At 46.6% G+C, this 21,936-nt stretch overlaps 2 protein-coding genes across 10 annotated transcripts in view; one reads left to right on the top strand and one right to left on the bottom strand.

Moving 5' to 3' along the window:
- Positions 1–21,936, top strand: part of MCPH1 (microcephalin 1) — a 248,781-nt gene that overhangs the window by 148,151 nt on the left and 78,694 nt on the right. For 2 of the 8 annotated variants that reach the window (XR_011378482.1, XM_070048127.1), the window contains one exon: positions 6,510–14,115. The exons of the other annotated variants lie outside the window; for them this stretch is intronic. Coding sequence is in view for 1 of the 2 variants with exons in the window: in XM_070048127.1 (XP_069904228.1) it covers positions 6,510–6,590 (81 nt within the window). In the remaining variant the exon portion in view is untranslated. Of the gene's footprint in view, positions 1–6,509; positions 14,116–21,936 lie in introns of those variants that run through there. 8 annotated transcript variants of the gene reach the window in all.
- ANGPT2 (angiopoietin 2) overlaps positions 1–21,936 on the bottom strand; it is a 58,577-nt gene that overhangs the window by 33,071 nt on the left and 3,570 nt on the right. The window lies entirely within an intron of this gene.

The following is a 21,936-nucleotide window of genomic DNA, read 5'->3' as shown; positions in this document are numbered from 1 at the left end:
TCTGGCTTGCCACAGATCCCCCATTCCCTCCTGCACCCTGCTTCAGAGTCAGGAACCAAGATACATGCGTGATCACTCTGCCTGCAGCCCCCTTTTCCCTCACACCTTGGTCTGTAAGATAAAACCCTTTGCCTGGCTTTCTGGTGCATACGCCCTGATCTCTGCAAAATACCTGAGAGTCGGTCACTTACACAGAAAAGATGCTGCTTTAGTGTATAGCTTTGGAGGCTGGAAGACTAAAAGCCTAGCACTGAGTGTGACAATTCACCCCCCCCCATGACATCCTGGCAGATGGGCTACCATGCAAGGAGAGGGCAGGGGCTGGCATCGTGGCACAGTGTGTTAAGTTGCCGCCTGTGACACTGGCATCCCATATGACCACCAGTTCATGTCTCCACTGCTTCACTTCCAGTCCAGCTCCCTGCTAATGTGCCTGGAAAAGCAGCAGAAGCTGGCCCAAGTGCTTGGGTCCTGGCCACCCACGTTGGAGACCAAGTTGAGTCTCCTGTCTTTGGCTTGGCCCAGCCCTAGACATTGTGGCTATTTGGGGAATGAACCAGTGGATGGAGGATCTCTCTGTCTGCCTCTCCCTCCCTTTCTGTAACTCTTCCTTATAAACAAATAAATCCTTCAGGGGGTTGGGGGTGGTAGAAGGTGTCGCTCCCCCTCTTCGTGGAGGAACGACACTAAGCCCTGCCTAGGCTTCATATCCGAGTCACGGCACCATTGTCGCTCCCCGTCTTCGTGGAGGAACGACACAGGACCCTGCGCTGTTCTTTCGTCTGCTCGGCCCTCCCCGGGTTTGCTGCTGGTTCTTCCCGGGTTGGCTACTGTCCCTTCTACCTCCGTGGAAGGGCAGTTCCCCCTGGCCACTTTCCCCACTTCCGCAGGGGAGCGGCACTCCACCGGCCGGCTCTCTCGGGGGCTGCACAGGTGTTCCCTTAGATGTTCCCCTTAGATGTTCCTGGTGCATGCCGTCTCTCTCCTCCTTTATAGTCCTCCTCCGCCAATCCTAACTCGGCTGCCCACACGCCGAGTACGCTGCTCTCCTCCAATCAGGAGCAAGTCCTACAGTTTATTGGTTGAACTGGAGGCAGCTGTGTAGAAACTGTTTTCTCCTCTCCCAGCGCCATATTGTGGGAGAGCAGATGCATAGAATAAGTCTTAATTCCAGTAACAGTCTAGTCCGGGTTGCTCCCCACAGAAGGGCCTGTGGAGAGACTGGGAGGAGCCAGAGTTTCCCTTTCAGAACAGCCCTCTCGGGAGAACTGACCAGGGTCCCTCAAGAGCTGCCTTTCTCCTTTCTTAGGGCAGCTGCGCCACTGACCTTCCATATTGCCACACCAGGACCACGCTTGCAACCCAGGAAACTGGGGGAATACAACTGAACCACTTCAAACCAGAGCAGCCCCTTACGCTGGGCACGCACAGCACATGTGCCACCACCTCTGCCATCCATCCTGCACCTGTCGGTGGCCACGCCCTCCTGCACTGCCTGCACCCACTGCACCTCTTTTGCGTTTGACATTGCCAGATTCCATAAATGTTCCACTTTTTTTTTTTCCAATCTGCTGACACCATAGGTTAGCATTCTTGTACGTCTGGGATACTGAGATTCTGCTCCCGTTCTACGGATAGACACTTCGGTAACAACAAGCACAACATTCACCCTCATGATTATTTTGAGAATTTGAATACAAGATTAGTAAATCCAGAGAAGGCTTTTGGCCTAATGTTCTTAGTTCCCTGTGTTGAGGAAACTGCGAAGCCTCATTTGATGTCTGCAGAGAGAAAAGTGGCAAATGGGGCCTTCGCAGCCTTCTTGTGGAGTTGTTTCCTGGTGTGTGTGTCTGTGTGTGTGTTTGTGTTTTAACCTGGAGACTGTGCTGTCTCAGCAGTCGGGCGCTCAGCAGCCCTGCGTGGGAGATGCTGAGATTAAAGGGCACGAGCCTGGGAGGTGCATCTCCTGGGCTGGAGCCTCGGGGTCGGTGCTTGACCCATGGGGTAGAGATCATGTTCAGATGCTACATGAACTAGGAGGGACGTTGTCCCGTTTTCTCTTTGTATTGATGCCAGGCTTGAGTTTATTTAACCTAGAAAAGCACTTGTCAAAGCTGCTTGCCTTCCACCGGTAGGCTTCATAACTTTGGTCTTTCTTCCCACACTCAGCACAAGGCAGCGCAGGAGGCCCAGTGAGAATGCACAGAGCATAGCTTGCCTCGTGGCAGGTGCTGCCTTACAGCTTTTCCTCCTGTGCAGACCTGCCTTTACCCCACCCCTCACAGGATCCACCAGACACTTCTAAGTTGTTCTGATAGGTGCTTCTTGTTATTGTTGTTAGTCTATGAGGGACTTTCTGTTACTAATTATGTGCCAGTCTCTACGTAACCAGCCCTTCTGCTACTCTCATTGGTATAGACCAAACATCCACCTGTTGATGACTGTACACTCTGTATTCATCAGCTCTTTGCTGCTACAATGAAATGCCCGAGACAGGCTGTTTCTGATGGAAAGAGAAGTTTATTTAGCTCACGGTTCTGGAGTCTTAAAGTGCAAAGGGCCTGGTGATTGAACAAAGGCAGATGGCAGAGCCTGTGTGGAGGATGGAGGGTGTGGTGAGCCACGAAGCAGAGAGAAATTGGAAGGCCAGACTCAGGCTTTTACAGCAACCCTCACTGAAGAACTCACGTGGAACGGCTTCTGAGGGCCTCTAAGGGCTTCAGGACCCACCCCCTAGGCCCACCGACTAAAGGTCCCACCGCCCAGTAGTGCACCCTGGGGACCAAGCCTTGGGCATAAGAACCTTTGTGGGGATACCCTGGCTACTATGCAAACCGCAGCGAACACTATGACGTGATAGGGAATAGAGTCGCAAGCCTCAGTTTGCAGCATACTCTCTGGTCCTCAGTTGCTCCTGTTTGTGGGTGTTCCTTTCATTGTTTCTCACTTGCTCACCCTCTCGACCTCTTTGTGTCTCCCTTACTGTCCCTCCGAAATCTTTGAAGGAAAGGTATTTTTCCGCTCCAAATGTTCCAGTCATTTCCTACTGGCAAAATGACCGTTTTTCATCAGCTGTCTTGACTATATGCAAGTTTAATGAGGCTGGTATAGTAATCTCATCTAAATTGGTTGACATGTTCCTATGACAAAAAGTCTCACATTTTAACACATGAGGGCTTTTGGTGTACATTTCTATTTGCACAAATATCTGTTAGAACTCAGGCTCATAGCACCTTATAAGTACCTGGCATTTGTACAAATACCCACTGAGTGCATGAATACAACGTAGCAGACATGATAAGGTCACAAACACACACATATCAAGAGTAGTTACAGCAGTTTACAGATACATATTGTTTAATATACTCAAGCTAAGTTTGTTTTGATTCAAAAAATTTAAAATCCAAGGCTATTTTTTCATGCCATGCATTTTTTCATGAACGTTTTGAAGTCCCCGTCTATGTGTGTATGTTTATAGATCTCACTGGATTCTCACACAGCCTTCGCCTAGGTTTCCCCCAAAGCGAGGCCTGAGACCATGGCAGGCATGCAGGAAGTTTATTTAGGAAGTGGTCCCAGAGAGTGGCCGAGGAGGACAGGCGAGGGAGGAGGGAGGGCCGGTCCCAACACGTGGACTCGGTCACCACTGCTGCAGCTGCTGGGAGAAGCCCACAGGACTTGAGGAGCCCTCAGAACTAGTGATCTGCCCCCAGTGGGCAAGCATGGCCCAGAAGCCGGTGACACCCTCAGCCAAGGGTCACGCCGAGGGAGTTCCCACTCGTGTCCCAAGGGAACGTGGATTCCAGTTGATCCGAGCAGGGGGCCGGGATCTGCAGCAACGCCCAATGCTAGAAGAGGTGGGGCCCAAAGGGTTGGAAGCAGCCACGGGAAGTGTTCTCTAGGATAGCAGAGGGATACAGGGGGTACTTCAGAGAGGTCGTGGGAGATGGTGTTTAAGGGAAAATTTATTTTGGTGCGAAAAAAAAATTTAAAGCCATACATACAAGGAATGCTTATGGAAAATGCCTGTTATAAAAGAACTAGGCCTGGGCATTGTGTTTATTTTTTTTTTTCACCAAAACTTTTATTTCCATTAACTGTCTGGTATCCCCTCAGACTATCTGACCCCTTTTATAAAGGAGCAACCCAAGGTTCAGGGAACTTGGATGCGCCCCCTTGAGTGCTGTGGAGCAGGGCTGCAGCTGAGAGGCAGCAGACTGGGCCCAGAGATGCTGGGAGACATGGAACGGTGTGTTGGTTATGGCCCAGAGTCGGCAGCTTGCTGCTGTGGGCGTTATGGGAGAGAGGAGAGCCGTGGTGGTAGCCAGCATTCTGAAAATGGCAGTGCTCCGTCCCCCACCTCACCCTGCCCCCGTCTGTGGGGGAAAGTGGTTGGAAAGAAATTCCCTTCTAACCTCAAGCGGTCTTCTGCCATTCCTGTGTTCCTGGGGATAGTTTAGATCCTCAGTTTAGGAGGTAATAATGATGTTTTTTCCTATGGAAGTAGAAAGAAAATATAACCCTATTCCCTTTGGTAATGCACTGAATTGTAAATGATTACAAATAATTGAAATTCAGCTCTTGGAAAGACACAGATGAAATCAGGCCACAATATAATATGCTAGGAGTTTCTCTTTTAAATAAAACTGAAGTGCTCTTGCCTTGCTGAATTTAAAGTACACCGAAAGAAAGAAAAGGAAAGTGAGCAACAATTCAGTGTCTCTCTGTGCCTGCTAACACTGAAGCTTGTGTCTCTCCACACCTGGATGCACATGCGTGTGCTTGGGAGATACAAAGCACACTTCGCACTTCTCTGTGGAGTGACAGACATTCAGATGCTTCAGGATGGGGCAGGCCTGAGAACCCAGTGATGTTGAACTCACGGTCTAAAGGAAGATGCTAGGGCTTGGGGCACAGTGCTAGCCAGTGGCAGAGTACAGATGACAGTCTCATCTCCAAACGCATCATCTAACACTGACCACTGCATGACAGACCTGCACGCACTCTAAGAAGTGCACTGAGTGCTGACGGTGTCAGCTTTTTTGCTTCTGTGATGAAATGCTCTGCTGTGGAGGCTGTTTTTGTGCCCTCCACCCCGGCGTCTTGGATGGGTTTGCTCAAGTCCTGGGCAGACCTCTGAGGGTTAGGCCGTATGACCATCTTTGAGACAGGCTTTATTTTTTTTTCTGTTGAACTTAAACTAAATGTGCATGGTCACAATGACTGTACTGAATGGCAAGAAAAGGGAAAAGGCTAAAGAAATTTGGATGGCTTTTGTCTGGAAGACACTCCAGGAAAACTAGAATGCTGCCATTTACGCAGACAGCAGGAAGCCTGTGTTGTTTCTTTTTTAAGAAGCACGGGGAGTGGACTTGGAATGCTTGAGAAATCTCTGAATTGGGTCATGTGTGCCTCTCTGGGTGCTGCTGTCTCTAGATAGACGCCAGACAGGCCTTCCTATTTCTTTAACTCCTCCCGCTGGCTCCCAGAGGTGGAAAGAATTCCCCTGGGCAGAATCTTTGAGTTAGTAGTGGGAGACGCTCAGGGTCCCCAGGACTGATTTGCAGGACGCTCAGCGGTAGCCCATGCTGCCTTGTCTGTGACGAGGTGCTCCTGGCCCACGGTCCCCACGTGTGTTTTCCAGGTTACTGTCAGCACAGGTGGCAGCATTCCTGCGAACCAGTCCTGTCCTCTTGCCTGAGCCCCCTTTGGTCTCCTTTACCCTGGTGTAGATGGGTGCTCTCCTGCACACCGAGGGCCCTCAGGCCAGGTGATTGCGGCCCTGTGTGACCCTAGGAGGGTCCCCAAGCAAGACTCACACCCAACAGTGTGTTCAGACAAAAAGTGTGTTCTTTTGGCTTTCATGGCCATGAAGCTCTGACTGTAGTTCTCTCTTTTTTTCATTCATTCCTCTTGTTACAGTTGCAGTTCATGCTGTTTTGAGCTGTTTAAGGGAAACCCCACCCCCTCTGTTTGATTAAATTGTCTCTCCTTTGACCTCTGGTTCAGTTCCCGTTCTCCCAAGTGTTTAAGGCTACAAGTTTTTTTCATATTTTCATATTTATTTACATAATTTCAGTCCCCTTGTGTGTACGTATTTTAAGGAATTGTACATCCGCCTGGGCTTTGCAAAAGCTAAAAGTGACCAATCTTTTCATAACTCACATTGGAAGCACAAATTGTTTAACTGTGCTATGCTTTTGCACATTAATCTTTAAAGCTGTAATAAATTTTTAAGTATTTTAACAAGCTTTTTTTAAGCCTGAAAAGCAGCTTTTTAAATAAAGAAGACAACATTCAATGCCCATATAACATAGCAAGATCTAGAGTATTAAGGATATTATGGCTTTTTACTAATGACAACTTATGTTCATTTCTCCATCTGAAATTTGACAGGTGATGTATTATGTGTGTATCAACATATTTACTGTTTGCTGTTTGAAAATTTGATTGTTAAGCTAGAATTGCTATTCACTTAAGCATGCCCTACTTCTCTCTGTGGCTCGCAGTCCAACAAGAACGTTCTGGAACCACATGCGCTGTGCTCTGTGGATGATTGTCGTTTGGCACTACTGAGAGGAGAGACTTGACTGGGAACTGCAAATGGTGATTATGACTTTGGGCAAATCATTGAGCTTCTAATTATGTCTTCCAAGGCCTCCTGACCCGAAATGAGAGAGTATCTTACCGCAAAATACATGTTGTGTCGAACTTCTCATTACAGAATACAGTTCTGGGGATGATGATGTTTCTGACTCGTTTTTAGAAGCAGTTTGTCAGGTTTCTGTTTCGGGGCATGTCAGTCACATTGGTGTTGGGGCCAGTGGCTGAGTAGTAAGGCAGATGCAAGATTTGGCCCTAAAATGACAGTGTCACTGCTCCACGTGGAATTTTATTTCATGAAGTTGTACTCTAAGAAGGAATTCCTTTACATAAAGGTGTGGATGTGGCACCTGGAGTTACACTGCACCTCAGAAGACCTTTCTTAGAACATCTGTGAAACTGTCCCAGTCATGGGGCCCGTTTTGTCACCTATCATGTGACTCAAACGTTACCTGCTAAATAGTTTCTTTTGGGAAAAACTCTTCACTGTCCTTTTCCCACTGTAAGATCTTTACTTTGACTTGTAAATGTTGGGCCATATTAGAACTCAACCTTTAACAATAACGTAAGTGTTGTTAAAATTAAATTCTGTCTGAGACATCATGTTGTGCCAAAGAACCACACACCAAAGAGTAGTTACTTTATGCTCTGTTCGCATGAACTTCAAGGGTACAGCAAATGATTCAGTAGTGATAGAAATCAGAATGACAGCTTTTGGGTGAGAGGAGTTCAAGAGGGGTTTCACAAGGGAAAGATGTACAAAAATTAAATGTTGGACAAATTTTGCTATGACACTGAGGCCCTAATTACTGTGGACTGTTCTAAATATCTCTGCCTACAGCTTTCATCTGGGCCTATCCAGACAAAGCCTAAACAAATGAACTCAGAGAAGGTAACTCTAAAGGGATGGCAGAGAACTGTGGTTAAACCATACCAGCTGCTCAAAGAGGGTTAAAAGTGTACAGTTAGGTAAATTAGTAATTTAACATTCCGAAACATGATTCTTTCCGGATCAAGCATAAAAGGCATTTGCTCTTGGAAAACCAAGAAAGAATTCATGCAGTTCCCATTAGTCTAAAAATAAATAATAAATAAATAAATGTCTGAGTCATGTATTGCACTTTGTTGGATTCAGTGGCTTCAAGTGTAGGAAGACAGTCATTTAAGCTATGAAAATGTTCTACCCATCACCGCCTTGAATGAACACAAAATCACTCTGTGAGCAACATCAGATAGATTAATTGATTGGATTTCATGCCGAGTTTCTTCAAGGCAAATGTTTCTGACTTGAGCAACAATACAGAAGCTAGAGAGAATAGCTTTATTCATGTTGAATTGAATTGGGAAAGAAGTTATATTGCTGAGTTTCGAAGCTGTTGAGTTATTATAGCACTGGTTTGAGAATTAGACACATCTGGGTGTGAATTCATCTCCGCTGCACACAGTTCCCAGCTTAAAATCTTTTAACTTTGCACTTGTTGATGAAACAGATATATAAATGCTTACTGTGCCATGTTAGTGTGAAAATTTAAATCGAACAAATTAGCACAGTTCCCAGACTGAGCCAAGGCACCCTTGATCCTTGCAGCAAACTGATAGGAGCACTGGGAGACAGTTCAAACGTTCATGGGAAACCTAATGATGCTCAGTATCCATCAGCTAGATACATAGCTCCAAGTAACTTGCAGTTTCAAAACTAATAGATTGTGCCTCTGTGCAAAGCCGGGTGTTTGTTGGTTGCTGTTAATAAAAAGCAAGTACAGCAGGAATGTCAGCATCAGGTAGTAATGAGAATTGGGTCTGATTTCACAGTGTGAGGGGCTGGGCGTACTAGGCAAATCTATTCCATTTTGAAGTCACTGAAATTGCTTAAGAAAAAAGTAGTTGTTTTCTTTCAATTCATGTGTATTTGTGTTTCCAAATGGCTACTAGTTGGACACAAGTACTAAGTTGTTTGACCCTATGTGCTTAATAAATGTAACCGTTAGGTATTTCTTCTGGTCTGCATGTAATGTGAAAAAATACTTCATCAGACACCAAGAGTGCTGTGAGCTGAGACAGTCTGACATCTTATATAGAACCTTGCATTTGATAAGACCTAAGCTTAGTCAACCCTGTCCCCTCCCATGCCTCATCTAGACACTATCTTTAATTGTTCTCTTTGCTTTAATATGTTTATTGAAAAACTAGTAAATTGAAAAGAACGAGCACATTTCATAAGGCCTTCATTAAGATACACTCTGATATTTTCCTAACTTCTGTATCCATTAAGAAAAACAACCATGTTCCTTTTAAGCAAATTGGTCAGCACTGTGTCGCCTTTGAGACGAATGACTTTTACTAGCATGGGACTGCCAATAGCTTCTTCCCAGAGCAGCCTGCAGCGTCCTGTGGGACGGCGAGGCTGCTGCGGGCTGGTGTGACTTGGGCAGCATCACGGAGGTGCGGAGCGTGTGCCAGGTTTATAAACGCAGTGTGGCCCGTGTCTGCCTGGGATTTGTGCTTCGCATGCTTACCATTCTCACATGTTCGGTTTTACAATATTAAGTTATACAGAAGAGCCAAATGCGCTTGAATTCCCCAGCAATTTGGAAAGTCAGTTTTCAGTGTGATTCTCCAAATGCTTGTGGTGAAAGTACAAGGGACCCGAATCATTTTCCCATAATTAGTTTCAGTTCTGGAGCCTGCACGACGGCTCCAGCGGAAGCTAGTGGAAAATTCCTGTCCCCTTCCGTGGCGCGGCCATGAGTGGTGAAAGCATTGCCATTCAGAACTGACTTTTCCTTCTGCCTGCTGGGATTTTCACTCAAAGAGAGGAGGACCAGCATTTCACGTGATAGTTCCCTACTTATTGATGCGGCGGCCGGCCCCTGCTGCTCCGTCCATGGGGTCAGATTTCCACATCTGAGAGTGTGTTCTGAGTGCACCCGTCTTCTCATAGAGCCACAGCGATCCCAGTGCACACAAGTCCCTGGAGACACCCACCCCAGCTGACTCACTAGGTGGGAACCAGGGACCAGGGCGCACTGGAAAAAGGAGCAGTGGCAGAGGGGTGCCTATTGTTAGGTGGGTTTGTTTGTTTCTATCAAAACATGAGTCATCTCACCCCCCACCCTGGGTGTTTAACTTAACCAGAGCTCACTGTGGTTTCGTCTGTAATTTGGTCTTGACTCCTACAGGCCAGTTTAGTTTTATCAGCGGTGGCAAATTCTTGAAAGCTTCCTTCAGTTGTAGAAATTGAGTTTCAAATGGAAGTGGCCCAAGTGCCAGCTAAAACTTTGTGGCTGAGTGTCTTCATCAAACCCACCCAGCGTCAAGACCCACACTGGAGTTTTGGCTGCTTGATGGGACTCAAATTATGAGTAGTTGGTTCCTCTGGAATCTTGGCCCCATCCTGGGGTGGCTTTAGGAATCCAAAGTTAGCACATAAGTGAAGGTTTTGACCCACACGCCTTTCCTGCCTCCCAGCCTTTTCCCTGCAGTGTGTGCACCTAGCAGCCTCTCTGGCTCTCAGAACCTCTCACATCAGCCGTGCTCTGCACCAGCAGCTCTGCTCAGGCTGTGGCACCCATGTGGTGTGTTCCCGTGCTCCTGGTAGCTGATGAAAAGGCAAGATGCGGGGGGTCATTTGGCACAGAGTTAAAGATGCTGCTTGGGATGCCCATATCCCATATTGGAGCGCCTGGTTTTGAGTCAGGGGGCCATTTCCCATTCCAGTTTTCTGTAAATGCATATCCTGGGTGGCAGCAGGTCATGGCTCCAGTAGTTGCGTTTCTGCCACATATGTCAGAGATGCAAACTGAATGCCCAGCCTTCAAGTGTTGCAAGTGTTTGGAGGGGTGAACCAGTAGATGTGTGTGTGTGTGTGTGTGTGTGTGCGTGCGTGTGTGCTTTCTGTCTTTCAAATAAATAAGTAAATGCATTTTTCTTTACGAAGATGAAAAACATGCATAAAAAAGATGCAAGATCAGACCGGCTGACTTTGAGATGTAGCAAGAATACTCAGTGGATTTTCAGTGACAACCCTGGGTCATATACTTGAAACATGATTCCATTTAGGAAGGTTTGCAAAGAAAGAAAGAAAAATCTTGGTGCTCAAGAAGCAAGTTCTAATCTGGAAAATGTGTGTGTAGCAAGCATCTCTAAGAAAGAAATGAACATTTTGTTGGGGGTTGGGGTGGATGGTGTGAAAGACCAGAGGAAGCGGCGAATGGACACTTGGACCTTTTCTTTTGTTCTTTAATGTTGGTGCACTTGGTCTCTCCTTAGCCATCTGTTGTACTTATTTCAGTTTCTCCTTGTTAACATCTGATTGTAACCTCGGGGACATTTATTATGTTTCAGCAGTACTTAAAGTTACTGAAATGACCTATTCCTCCAAAATTCTTTCTGGGCACCTGTGGAATAAACACTAAGACTGCTCCTCAACATATTTTCTAGAGAATGGATTTCATTAGAAGGTGGACTAGGCTTGGAACCCATTCAAGGCAGCTTGAAGCCAGCCACCCCAACAGCACAAATTCCAAAGGTATCAGTACAAAAACAATGCATGTGCTTCCCTATTAAGAAGTGTCAGTGTTGATTTCCAAAACGAACAGAAATGTCTGTAAATCTCATGGGTTTGTAAATTCTGTTATACAGTGAAACACTGCACAGGAATGGGAAAGAGCCATAGAGGTAATAAAACAGACCAAAAAATGTGCATTGTGTTGTTCCAATTATGTGAAATTCAGCACTTAGCAAAGTTCACCTATGGTGAGTGATGGAGGGCAGCACAGGGGCTGGCACTGGAAAGAGTCGGTGTGTTGCAGGAGTGTGCATACGTAGCAATTTTTCCAGCTATACACTTGGGGGTGTGTACACTTTCCATAGTTTATGACTCAAGAAGAGGATGCTGGGTTCTGTAAACCAGATGCAGAACAGCTGAGAGTGTGCAGCTCAGCTGAGCACTGGTCTACATGGAAGAAAGGCCTGGGTGGACTTTGTCCAGGCACCTGTGGAGCAGGGATCCTGTATGAAGGAACGCAGCAAGAGCCCGCCCGAGGCTGCTTTAGCCCACCCCTTCTTCCTCCAGTGTGGTCTTCAACGGTGCTGCCTTTCGATGTTGCCGACTCATTTGCTTACTGGTGGCCATTCCCTTCTCTGAAAACACAACTGGTTATGTGCTGTCCTCCCCAGACTTTGCTGGCTGTGGTGCCTGAGCGTCTTGGGGTGGCAGAGGGCGACAGGGGCTGTGCGTGCGTCTCTGGAGCCGCAGGCAGGTCAGCGTGAGAGGGACAAAGTTGCATTCAGGGGAGGCCCAGCCCTGCAGGTCACACCACATCTTGCGGGATGGACACGGTAATAGCTGTGAGATGGGTCCCGTCTCCCTGTATCGGTTCTTACTCCTGTGAGCCCTGTGCAGTGTCACCATGGCAGGGGCTGGGGAAATCGTGTGGATTTTTTTTTTTTTTTAAATCTAAATCTTGAGAATCTTTCATTGTAAGAAACTCTGAAGGGAAGAAGCTTTATGGTAGTTTTGCCAGTCGTGTATGTCCTGGTGCCTCTCTCTGCTCAAGCCCCTTCCACTCCAAAGGAAGAAGGGAGAGTTGCAGAATTCACCAAGACAAAGCGGCCACAACATGTGCACCTGGCAAATGCCAGCGGCTCCACACCACCACAGTGGTGAGCTGCAGCGCTGCCACCAGCAGCCCTCTGCAGTAACTACTGCCTGCAAGAAGTGTGAGAGGGGCCTCTCTCCCTGTGACCTCTCATGACTGCCAGCAGAAGGGGCAGTCTCTTCTCTGCAAGAACCGCCCTACACTTTGCAAACAGGTGAGGCATGCTGGCTTCCCAGAAAGGAGCTCCAAGCCCCTGGTTTCTGAGGAGGTCGGCGAGTGCAGGTCAGAGGTCTGCTTGCCCCGTTACTGTCCGTGGCTACTGGGCCTGGACTCTGGGCCGACCTTCACCGCTGAAGGTGTGTCAGTCACTTAAAGCTGAAATGACGGAGAGGTCCCAGTTAAGTAGCAGGAGGTGCTTATCCATCCGTTTTCCCTCCTCTCTTTTTCTTCTCTGTCCTGAGTCTGTGCACCCTAACGGTGGTGCTGTTTGGGGTGAGGAAGAGGAAGGAAGGTGGCACAGCACCTGTCAACCCCAAACAGTACAGCTGTGAAACCTGTGTGGCATGGAGCATGCTGGTCACACAGCAGCAAATAAAGTATCCACATTAAAACCACACGTGAATTCATGATGTTATTAGTCAGGCGGCAGCCATATATGAAGTTACAGACCATGAATTGCACATCTCCCTCGACCAATTGCTACTTGAGCACTAATCTGGACTTGTTAAGCTTCAATTTTATCCCAACCATCACTGCTTTTCAGAATATTTCACTGTTACGGTTAAGTTAAAGACAACTCTGGTCAGGGATTCTTGTTAACCTTTATTACATTAAAGACAGATAAATCTTAAAAAAAAAAATAATAATAGATGACTTTTCAGTGTGGGAGGAAACTGTTGAAATCTTTACTTAATGTATGCTAAACTGATCTTCTGTATATAAAGAGAATTGAAAATGAATCCTCATGTGAATGGAAGGGGAGAGGGAATGGGAAAGGGGAGGGTTGCAGGTGGGAGGGACGTTATGGGGGGGAAGCCATTGTAATCCATAAGCCGTACTTTGGAAATTTATATTCATTAAATAAAAGTTAAAAAAAATTAAAAAAAAAACAGAAATTGAAGGATCTATTCCTTACTAGTTAAAAATGATAAGGAATTTCACAGGCATGTCCCAAATATTAAACATAGACAATTAGCTTATGGTTGAAATTTGATAGTTTTATGTTACTCAGCAAAATATTATACTCTCTGTAGCTACATTTTTGCACCAAAATTTCCCATTAAGAAGACCAGTTTGTTGGAGAAATTTTTAAACAACATCTGTACATAATAAATTTTCAAGATTCCAAAGTGTAATGACATTCAAAGTAATACTTCAATTATCTTCAGTCTAATGTTTACAGTTATCCGGTAGATAACAAAGAATTGATATTATCTGTTAATTCCAGAAATCTAATGGCAGAGAAAATTCCTTCTGGAACCCAAAAGAAATAGTACCTCTTAGGAATTCTGAGTCTTTTCCTACCCAAGACATGCAGACTGACTGGCTAACCCCGATGTGCCCGCTCAGAAGGCCGTTCGGGGAGACCCTTTAAATATTCTTTTAGTTTGTCTTCTATAAAAGAACTCACAGGAGATGTGTTTCTGCAGAGAGGCAGTAAAGGACTGGACACGGTGGCCCGACCCTTTTTGCTTTTTGCCTCTTTCACCATTGCAGGCCCTTGCGGCCCTGCACCTTCAGAGTGCGAGGCCTTTGGGCCACCTGCCCCGTGCTTTCTGGCCTGCAAGCTCCTCCCCTGTGGCTGGCTCCCGGCGCTCGGTATGAATCCAGATTCCCCTTTCCTTTTTAGGTAGGGCCCTCACTCTCCTATGCCTTTCTCTCACTGAGTAAAAAGCTTAAAAACTTAAAAAAAGAAAGAGAGAGAAAGTGAGAGAGAGAGAGGAAGGAAGGAGGGAGGGAGGGAAGGAGGGAGGGAAGGAAGGAGGGAGGGAGGGAGGGAGGGAGGGAGGGAAGGAAGGGAGGAAGGAAGGAAGGAAGGAAGGAAGGAGGGAGGGAAGGAAGGGAGGGAAGGAAGGACGGAAGGAGGGAGGGAGGGAGGGAGGGAAGGAAGGAAGGAAGGGAGGAAGGAAGGAAGGAAGGAGGGAGGGAAGGAAGGGAGGGAGGGAAGGAAGGAGGGAAGGAAGGAGGGAAGGAAGGAGGGAAGGAGGGAGGGAAGGAGGGAAGGAAGGAGGGAGGGAGGGAAGGAAGGAGGGAGGGAGGAGGGAAGGGAGGAGGGAAGGAAGGAGGGAGGGAAGGAGGGAGGGAAGGAGGGAGGGAAGGAAGGAAGGGAGGAGGGAAGGAAGGAGGGAGGGAAGGAGGGAGGGAAGGAGGGAGGAAGGGAGGAGGGAAGGAAGGAGGGAAGGAAGTAAGGAAGGAAGGAAGGAGGGAGGGAGGGAAGGAGGGAGGAAGGGAGGAAGGAAGTAAGGAAGGAAGGAGGGAGGGAGGGAAGGAGGGAGGGAGGGAAGGAGGGAGGGAGGGAGGGAGGGAAGGAAGGGAGGGAAGGAAGGACGGAAGGAGGGAGGGAGGGAGGGAAGGACGGAAGGAAGGAAGGAAGGAAGGAGGGAGGGAAGGAAGGGAGGGAGGGAAGGAAGGAGGGAAGGAGGGAGGGAAGGAGGGAAGGAAGGGAGGGAGGGAAGGAAGGAGGGAAGGAGGGAGGGAAGGAGGGAAGGAAGGAGGGAGGGAGGGAAGGAAGGAGGGAGGGAGGAGGGAAGGGAGGAGGGAGGGAAGGAGGGAGGGAAGGAGGGAGGGAAGGAGGGAGGGAAGGAAGGAAGGGAGGAGGGAAGGAAGGAGGAGGAGGGAAGGAGGGAGGGAAGGAGGGAGGGAAGGAGGGAGGAAGGGAGGAGGGAAGGAAGTAAGGAAGGAAGGAAGGAGGGAGGGAGGGAAGGAGGGAAGGAGGGAGGAGGGAAGGAAGGAAGGAAGGAAGGAAGGAAGGAAGGAAGGAAGGAAGAAAGAAAGAAAGGAAGAAATCCATCGTCTCACAGAGTGGGGATAGGCCTTGAGAACAGCTCAGAAGCTATGCAAGCTGGGCCGTTGCTCCTGGCAAGTGTGTGTGTGCTGTTGTTAACATTACAATCCCTGCAGTTGTGTAGCATCTCTCAGTTTCCCGGGTACTTAGATAATTCATCGTCTTACTTGAAGCATATAGTGGCCTACAAGGAAACCAGCATGGAAGAGAAAGACTGCACTCTTTCTGAAGTACACATCGGGGTTTTAGAAGTTAACTTAGTTGAATAAGGTAAACGTGGTCCCTAGACCAACACTGTATGGTTACTCTTGCTTTAAAAAAAAGTCCCTGAGGGGCTGACACTGTGGCCTAGCAGGTTAAGCTGCTGCTTGGGATGCCTGCATCCTGTGTCTGATACCCACATTTCATATCAGGGGCCAGTTGCCCAGCTTTCAGTCCAGCTTCTTGTTAATGCTCCTGGGAGGCAGCAGATGATGGCTCAAATGCGTGGGCCCTTGCTGTCCCTGAGGGAGACCCAGACAGAGTTCCAGGCTCCTGACTTCCGCCTGCCCAGCCAGAATTTTTTTTTCTGTAGCTCTAAGTTGCACCAAGAAACCTAGCCAGCTCTCCCTAGGGCTGATTGAAAGTGCAGACACTGGCATCCTGGAAGGTAACTTCAAAGGCATGCTTGCCTAATGCTAATAGCATCGACTTTGTTTGTAAACATGAATTTTTATTGTATTAAGTGTCTTTGAATCTGATTGTGTGCAAGGTTTGTTATATACAGAGGTGTTCCCCAGAGCAAGGGAGAGCAGGGCATATCACACCCTGTGCTCCAGTTTGGACAAATTCCTGAGGCCAGCTTGAGACTGACAAGCTCCCTGAAATGATCTCAGTATTTTCACCTCCTCCTTTCTGCTTCTGGTTGGTGGTCTTGGGGCCCTCGGACGACAGGACCCTCAGGCAGAGCAGCTTAGGCAGTTTCACAGTTCCTGTTCAGCACCTCTTCAAACAGAACACTAACATCAAACTAGCTGTCCTAAGAAAGCCACACTCAGTGCAGCCAGTGACACGAGGAGGATGGTCTCCTTGCTGTGCATTCGTGAACAGTAGTCTCATGAGAAATATTTCCCTTTGTTGTTGAGCATTGCCACGACAGGCTTCGTGCAGCTGAACTAGAAATCTTCCGTGTGTAACACCTTCAGGATACGAACTGTTCATTAGGGACGTTCGCAGGCAGACCCACATTCAGACTGGGAATTTGCTGGAACAAGCACAATGAAGGTGCTAATGTATGTCCTGGGATACTGAGAACCTGCAGGTCTTATCGACCAACTCATCACCGCATCAGCCACCTGGCAGGCTGGTTGGAGCTCCCTGTCAACAAGCATGTTTCCATGTGAGCAGGTGTTGACAGGTGCACAGTGAGCCTGGGCTGAAACATTCTCTCCCCAGAAGGCCGATGATGTTGACAAATACTCAGCAGACAGAAACTGATGCATTCTCTATGAGACTGCACCAATCCAACAAAATAATCTACTTCCCAAGACTTCTATATATCAGTATATTTAAAAAAAAACTCCATATCCCATGAAAATTTATAAAATTACACGTTAAAAAAGACACTTTATAAATATTTTTAATGTGTATTTTTAATTTGGTTGATTTTTGTAAATTAAACATTGACTTGCTACTTTGTAGCAGGCTAATGGGAAAATTACAAAAGTGATTCACAGACGTGTGAAAGGTTGCTCACAGGGAGAGGCTAGGCCTAGTTTGAGGCAAAGTAATTACCTTCAGAGGAGCCCTCAGGGTGGGGGAGGAACTGGCAGAAGTTTTAATTAGGTTCTAGTGGAGTGGCAAGAGATAATGGTTTTAGCTGGCCATGAAAGGATTAGGTCCACTTCTCATGAGGTTTTCACAGGTTGCACATCTGTGGTCAGCTAGCTGGTGCAAGTTAGGGTTCCGACATGAAAGAGAGGCAATTTCATGGGGAAATAGCTAATTAAAATATTAATTTAAAGATAGCTGACCAGCACACCTGGCCTTTAGTTCAGAATGTGGAGGGCCTTACTAAAAAAAATTATTTTAATCCCAATAAATTGCTGAGATTTCTATTCTGAAACATCTATGACTTTTTTTACTGCTTTTATTTACATCAAATCTTTCAGCTTTACATTATCTTCTCATTTTTAACAATTATATGTATTTATTTGAGAGGCAGAGAGAGAGCACCAAAAAGAGAGAGCTCCCATCCACCAGGTAACTCCCCAGATGTCCTCAACACTGCCCCTGCCAGGACTGCAGCTGGGAACGGAGTCCTGGTATTCCAGTGTGAGACACGGGCTCCTTACACCCACCCCTGTCTTCCCATTGTAGACACTGATGTACTGCCAGTGTCAAGGCATTCTGGGTGATACCCATCTGCAGAATGCTAGATGGGAGAAGTACTCAAGTAGTTTTTAAACTTGAATACTGGAAAGGGGAGGCCACACATAACTCCTCTGAACCTGGATTTTCTTGGCTAACTTTCCGATATTCAAGGTTTTACCCTCTACCAACTTCCAGAGAAGGCGTGAGGAGGTAATATGGCTTGCAAGAATTTTCACATGGACTTTCTCTCGGTTCTCATGTACGACAGTCCCCACCCCCTCAATCACTACCACCCAATCCTTAGTTTTGCTTTCTGCAATTTTAATTACCCATGATCAACCACAGTCCAAAAATATCAGGTGGAAAATTCCATAAATAAGCAGTTCATGAGTTTTAAATTGTATACCACTCCAAGTTGTGTGATGGAATCTGGTGCCATCCTGCTCTATCCTCCTGGGACATGGGAGTCCTCCCTTTGTTGAGTGTGTCCTGGCAGCGTATGCCACCATTCGTTTGTCACACAGTAGCATCACATCAACTGGCTTGGTATCATAAGCTGTTTTTCTGCTTTACCAGTAGTAGTCACCATTGTAAATATCCTGTGCCTAATTTATAAACTAAGGTTTGTCACAGGCGTTATGTACAGCGTACTGCATTTGTCCACACAGCGCCAGTCCTGTCCATGGTTCCAGGCATCCATCGGCAATCTTTGGCCATATTCCCTGGGAGAGAAGGGAAGCCGCTGTGATGTGTTCCTGCTCTTCTGAACTACACAGTGGGATTTCATGCCATTCCCTAACATACGAAATATCCCCGTTGCTGTGTTCCTGCTCTTCTGAACTACACAGTGGGATTTCATGCCATTCCCTAACATACGAGATATCCCCGTTGCTGTGTTCCTGCTCTTCTGAACTACACAGTGGGATTTCATGCCATTCCCTAACATACGAGATATCCCCGCTGCTGTGTCCTATCTCAGAAGCTCCGGCACCAACCTCCCACAGAGAGAACCGTGTGGCTCACCTGACCACCATCACTTTCTACCTCTGCAAAAGCCACCTGGTCCAGGTGCTCAGGCAGGCCCAGGACATCTGCCCTTGCTATACTACTACATATAAATCTGCCATGGTGAATAACCGCTCTTACTTATAGGAGCCCCGTGGGTAGTGGCGATCCCTACCTTTACTGACTAGGGATGTTGATAAAGTTGCTAACCCTCTTAGACTCCTTTTTATATTTTATAAAAATAAAGTTATTGCATAGCCATAGGTGTGTATATTCATTATTACAGTATATACAGTATGTTTTAAAATGGTAGACGTATGTGTACATATTAAACATTTGGGGCGAGCATTGTGGCAAAGCAGGCTAAACAAACACTGGTGATGCCGACATCCCATACAGGTGCTGGTTCGAGTCTTGGCTGCTCTGCTTCCTGTCCAGCTCTGTGCTACGGTGCCAGGAAAGCATCAGAAGGTGGCCCAAATCTTTGGACCCCTGTACCCACGTGGGAAAACCAGACAGAGTTACTGCCTCCTGACTTGGGCCTAGTCTAGCACTGACCATTGTGGCCCTTTGGGAAGTGAACCAGTGGATAGAAGATTCTCTCTGTGTGTGTCTGTCTGTCTGTCTGTCTTTCCCTCTATTTCTACAACCCTGCCTTTCAAATAAATAAATCTTTAAAAATATATTAAGAGAAGTTATTCAACATTGTAGATTTATCCTTAATAGTAACATAATAAGCATATGTTTATATATTAAACAGTAAGAGTGGTTATTCACCATGGCAGATTTATACATAATAGCAAAATAATAGGTGTTATGTATATACATAAAATACTCAGAGTGTGGGTTCAACACAATGGATTTATACGTAACGGACTTTGTGCATTCTTTGTATGCCCTGTTTTCTACACTGACCAGGCATTGCCTGGGTAAACAGGAAACACGGCCGGTGTAGCTGTGGGTGATTCTGCTTCTACAAAGGAGGCTTCAGTGCAGTAACCAAGGCGCCTACCGTCTCCAACACTCCTGGCCCACTTCACCTTGTGTTTTCTTTCTCCCTGCATGTATTTTCCTTCTAAGTGGTACCAGCCACCTCCTGCCACACACCCTGTGCTGAGGACAGTGTGGTCAGTGACTCCATGTGTCCCCACTGGGCAAAACTCAGGCATTTCTTCCGCCTCGACTTACCCCAGGCACCTACAGCAAACACAGCCTGGACACGCGCAGGCCCTCTGTAAATATTTTTTAAAGAAATAAATGAAGCTTACTGGCTCCTGCCCTGAACCAGAAGCGCCCCAGCAAGGATGGTGTGGGTGTGATGGTAATCACCCACCCATGTGAGGGAACTGAGAAATAGTGTGTGCCTGAGCTCAAATCCATATTCATGCACATCTCTCTCAGCTGTGTGCTGGATCCTGCCAGCCCTGTGGGAGACTGCGTGCCTTGCCATGCTTGCATTCCCCCTAGGAAATCCACACAAGGCTGCCTGTGCAGAGGGCCAGGCGCTGATTTAGAGGTACATGGGGTACCTGCCACCACACCTGCGCCCCTAGGAAATCCACACAAGGCTGCCTGTGCAGAGGGCCAGGCGCTGATTTAGAGGTACGTGGGGTTGTACCTGCCACCACACCTGCACCCCTGAGGTGTTCTTGGGACCAAAGGAGGTGAGCAGTGGAGAGTGCATTAAAGTAACTCCATGCCATGCCCCTACGAGTGCTGTCTCACCACTGATATGCCATGAAGACAGCAGGACTGGAACGTGGAGTGCTTTCCCTGTGTAAGAGCAAGTCCATTATAGCCTAGGAGGGCAGGAGGACAATCTCATCACCAAGGGGGAATGCAGTGGAAAGATAGCAGGCATTGTATCCCCAGATGGGTCCTGTTCAATTAGACCTTATGGGTTGCCCAAATCAATCCTGTTTTCACAGGTCCATCACATAAAACAAACAGGGTAGAAGGGAGAATAGTTTGTGTGCTGGGTTGTCATTATCATTGAGTAACATTCAAATATTCTGCCAGTTTTGCACACCTGCTCTGCACACTGCCCATACCTGTTTGTAACTCATTGCATATTCTCCCTTGATCTCAATGAGGAGAGCACAAAGCTCTCTGGGCCCTGTTGTCATTGTATGAGCAGATATGAAAATATATAAACTAATAAACTACCTTCTCTCTCTCTCTCTCTTTCTCCCTCCCTCTCTGTTTCTCACAACACACACGGCCTCCCAACCCTTTAATTCATCTACTCCTCCTAAATTTTGCTATTTTTTCCCCTAAGTGAAATCTTTCGTCTAACCTCTTTTCATGCCGTTTCTGAGCCAAGACTCTGACTGTGGGATGATGCCACTTCACATGGTTTAAGGAGGAGAGTCGTATGTTTTGATGCTGAATTTGTCACAGTAAAAGGCTCATATAGCCCTCTGTGTACCAGTCTCACAGAGAAAGGAACTGAAGATCAGGAGGAGGGGAAACCACTTCCTATTGTCTTTACCCCTGTCTTACTTTCATAATATTTTTGCTTTATGTTTTAGATTACCCACATGGTGGTAGGGTTTTGCTTTGAACTGTTGTTTTATTGCAAATTGAGAAAACTGTGGTGATTTTGTGCATTTCTGTCAGCACCTGATTCCCACGTACAAGGCGTGATCCTTTCCACTTCTCGGCGTAGCACCTGCTTTACAGATCAGCTTTGGGAGCACAACCTGCCTGTCAACTGTGAAGAGTCCTATTGCTTCAAAACCAGCAGACTTCCAGTGTTCAGCACTGAAAAATGTGGATTATCTAGTGTCTCAACAGGTAGTAAGATGATGGGAGTCCACCTCCTAGTTCATGACTGGGCAGGCAAATAATCGTGTCTTGACAGGGGGACACCTGAGAGTTAGCCCAGGAAGCCAGACAACCTATTTAATAAACAGAGACAGCTTGGCCATAGAAAATGAATATATCTGCATATAGAACACATTTATTATATTTTATGGACTATATACAAGGGTGCTCCAAAAGGTTTATAGAAAAAAAATAATTAAAAGTTTATTTTTCAATGAACTTTTTGAAGTACCCTCCTATAGTAAGCACTTATTATATTATTCATGTTGCATTAGATGCACAATAAACTTTTTATTAAATTTGCACTTTTCCAATTTAAATATATTGTGAGTAGTATCTCTCATATCTTATAAAAGGATACATTATTGTCATTTCTAAAGAAAGATAAGGATTGTGATTCAAGCTTACATTTTCCAGCCTGTACTTACATTGTTTTGTTTTTTTTTTTTTAAGTAAGATGGCAGAGGAAATGTTTACATCAGTTTAATAGGCATTAGACCTGTTTTTCATATTTCTGTTTTACTGTGCTGGAAGTTTGCAGTTGTT

This window comes from Oryctolagus cuniculus, chromosome 8 (genome assembly GCF_964237555.1).
Source record: "Oryctolagus cuniculus chromosome 8, mOryCun1.1, whole genome shotgun sequence".
Classification (NCBI taxonomy): domain Eukaryota; kingdom Metazoa; phylum Chordata; class Mammalia; order Lagomorpha; family Leporidae; genus Oryctolagus; species Oryctolagus cuniculus.
The sequence above is the reverse complement of the archived record's forward strand: the minus strand, read 5'-3'. Positions and strand labels throughout refer to the sequence as shown.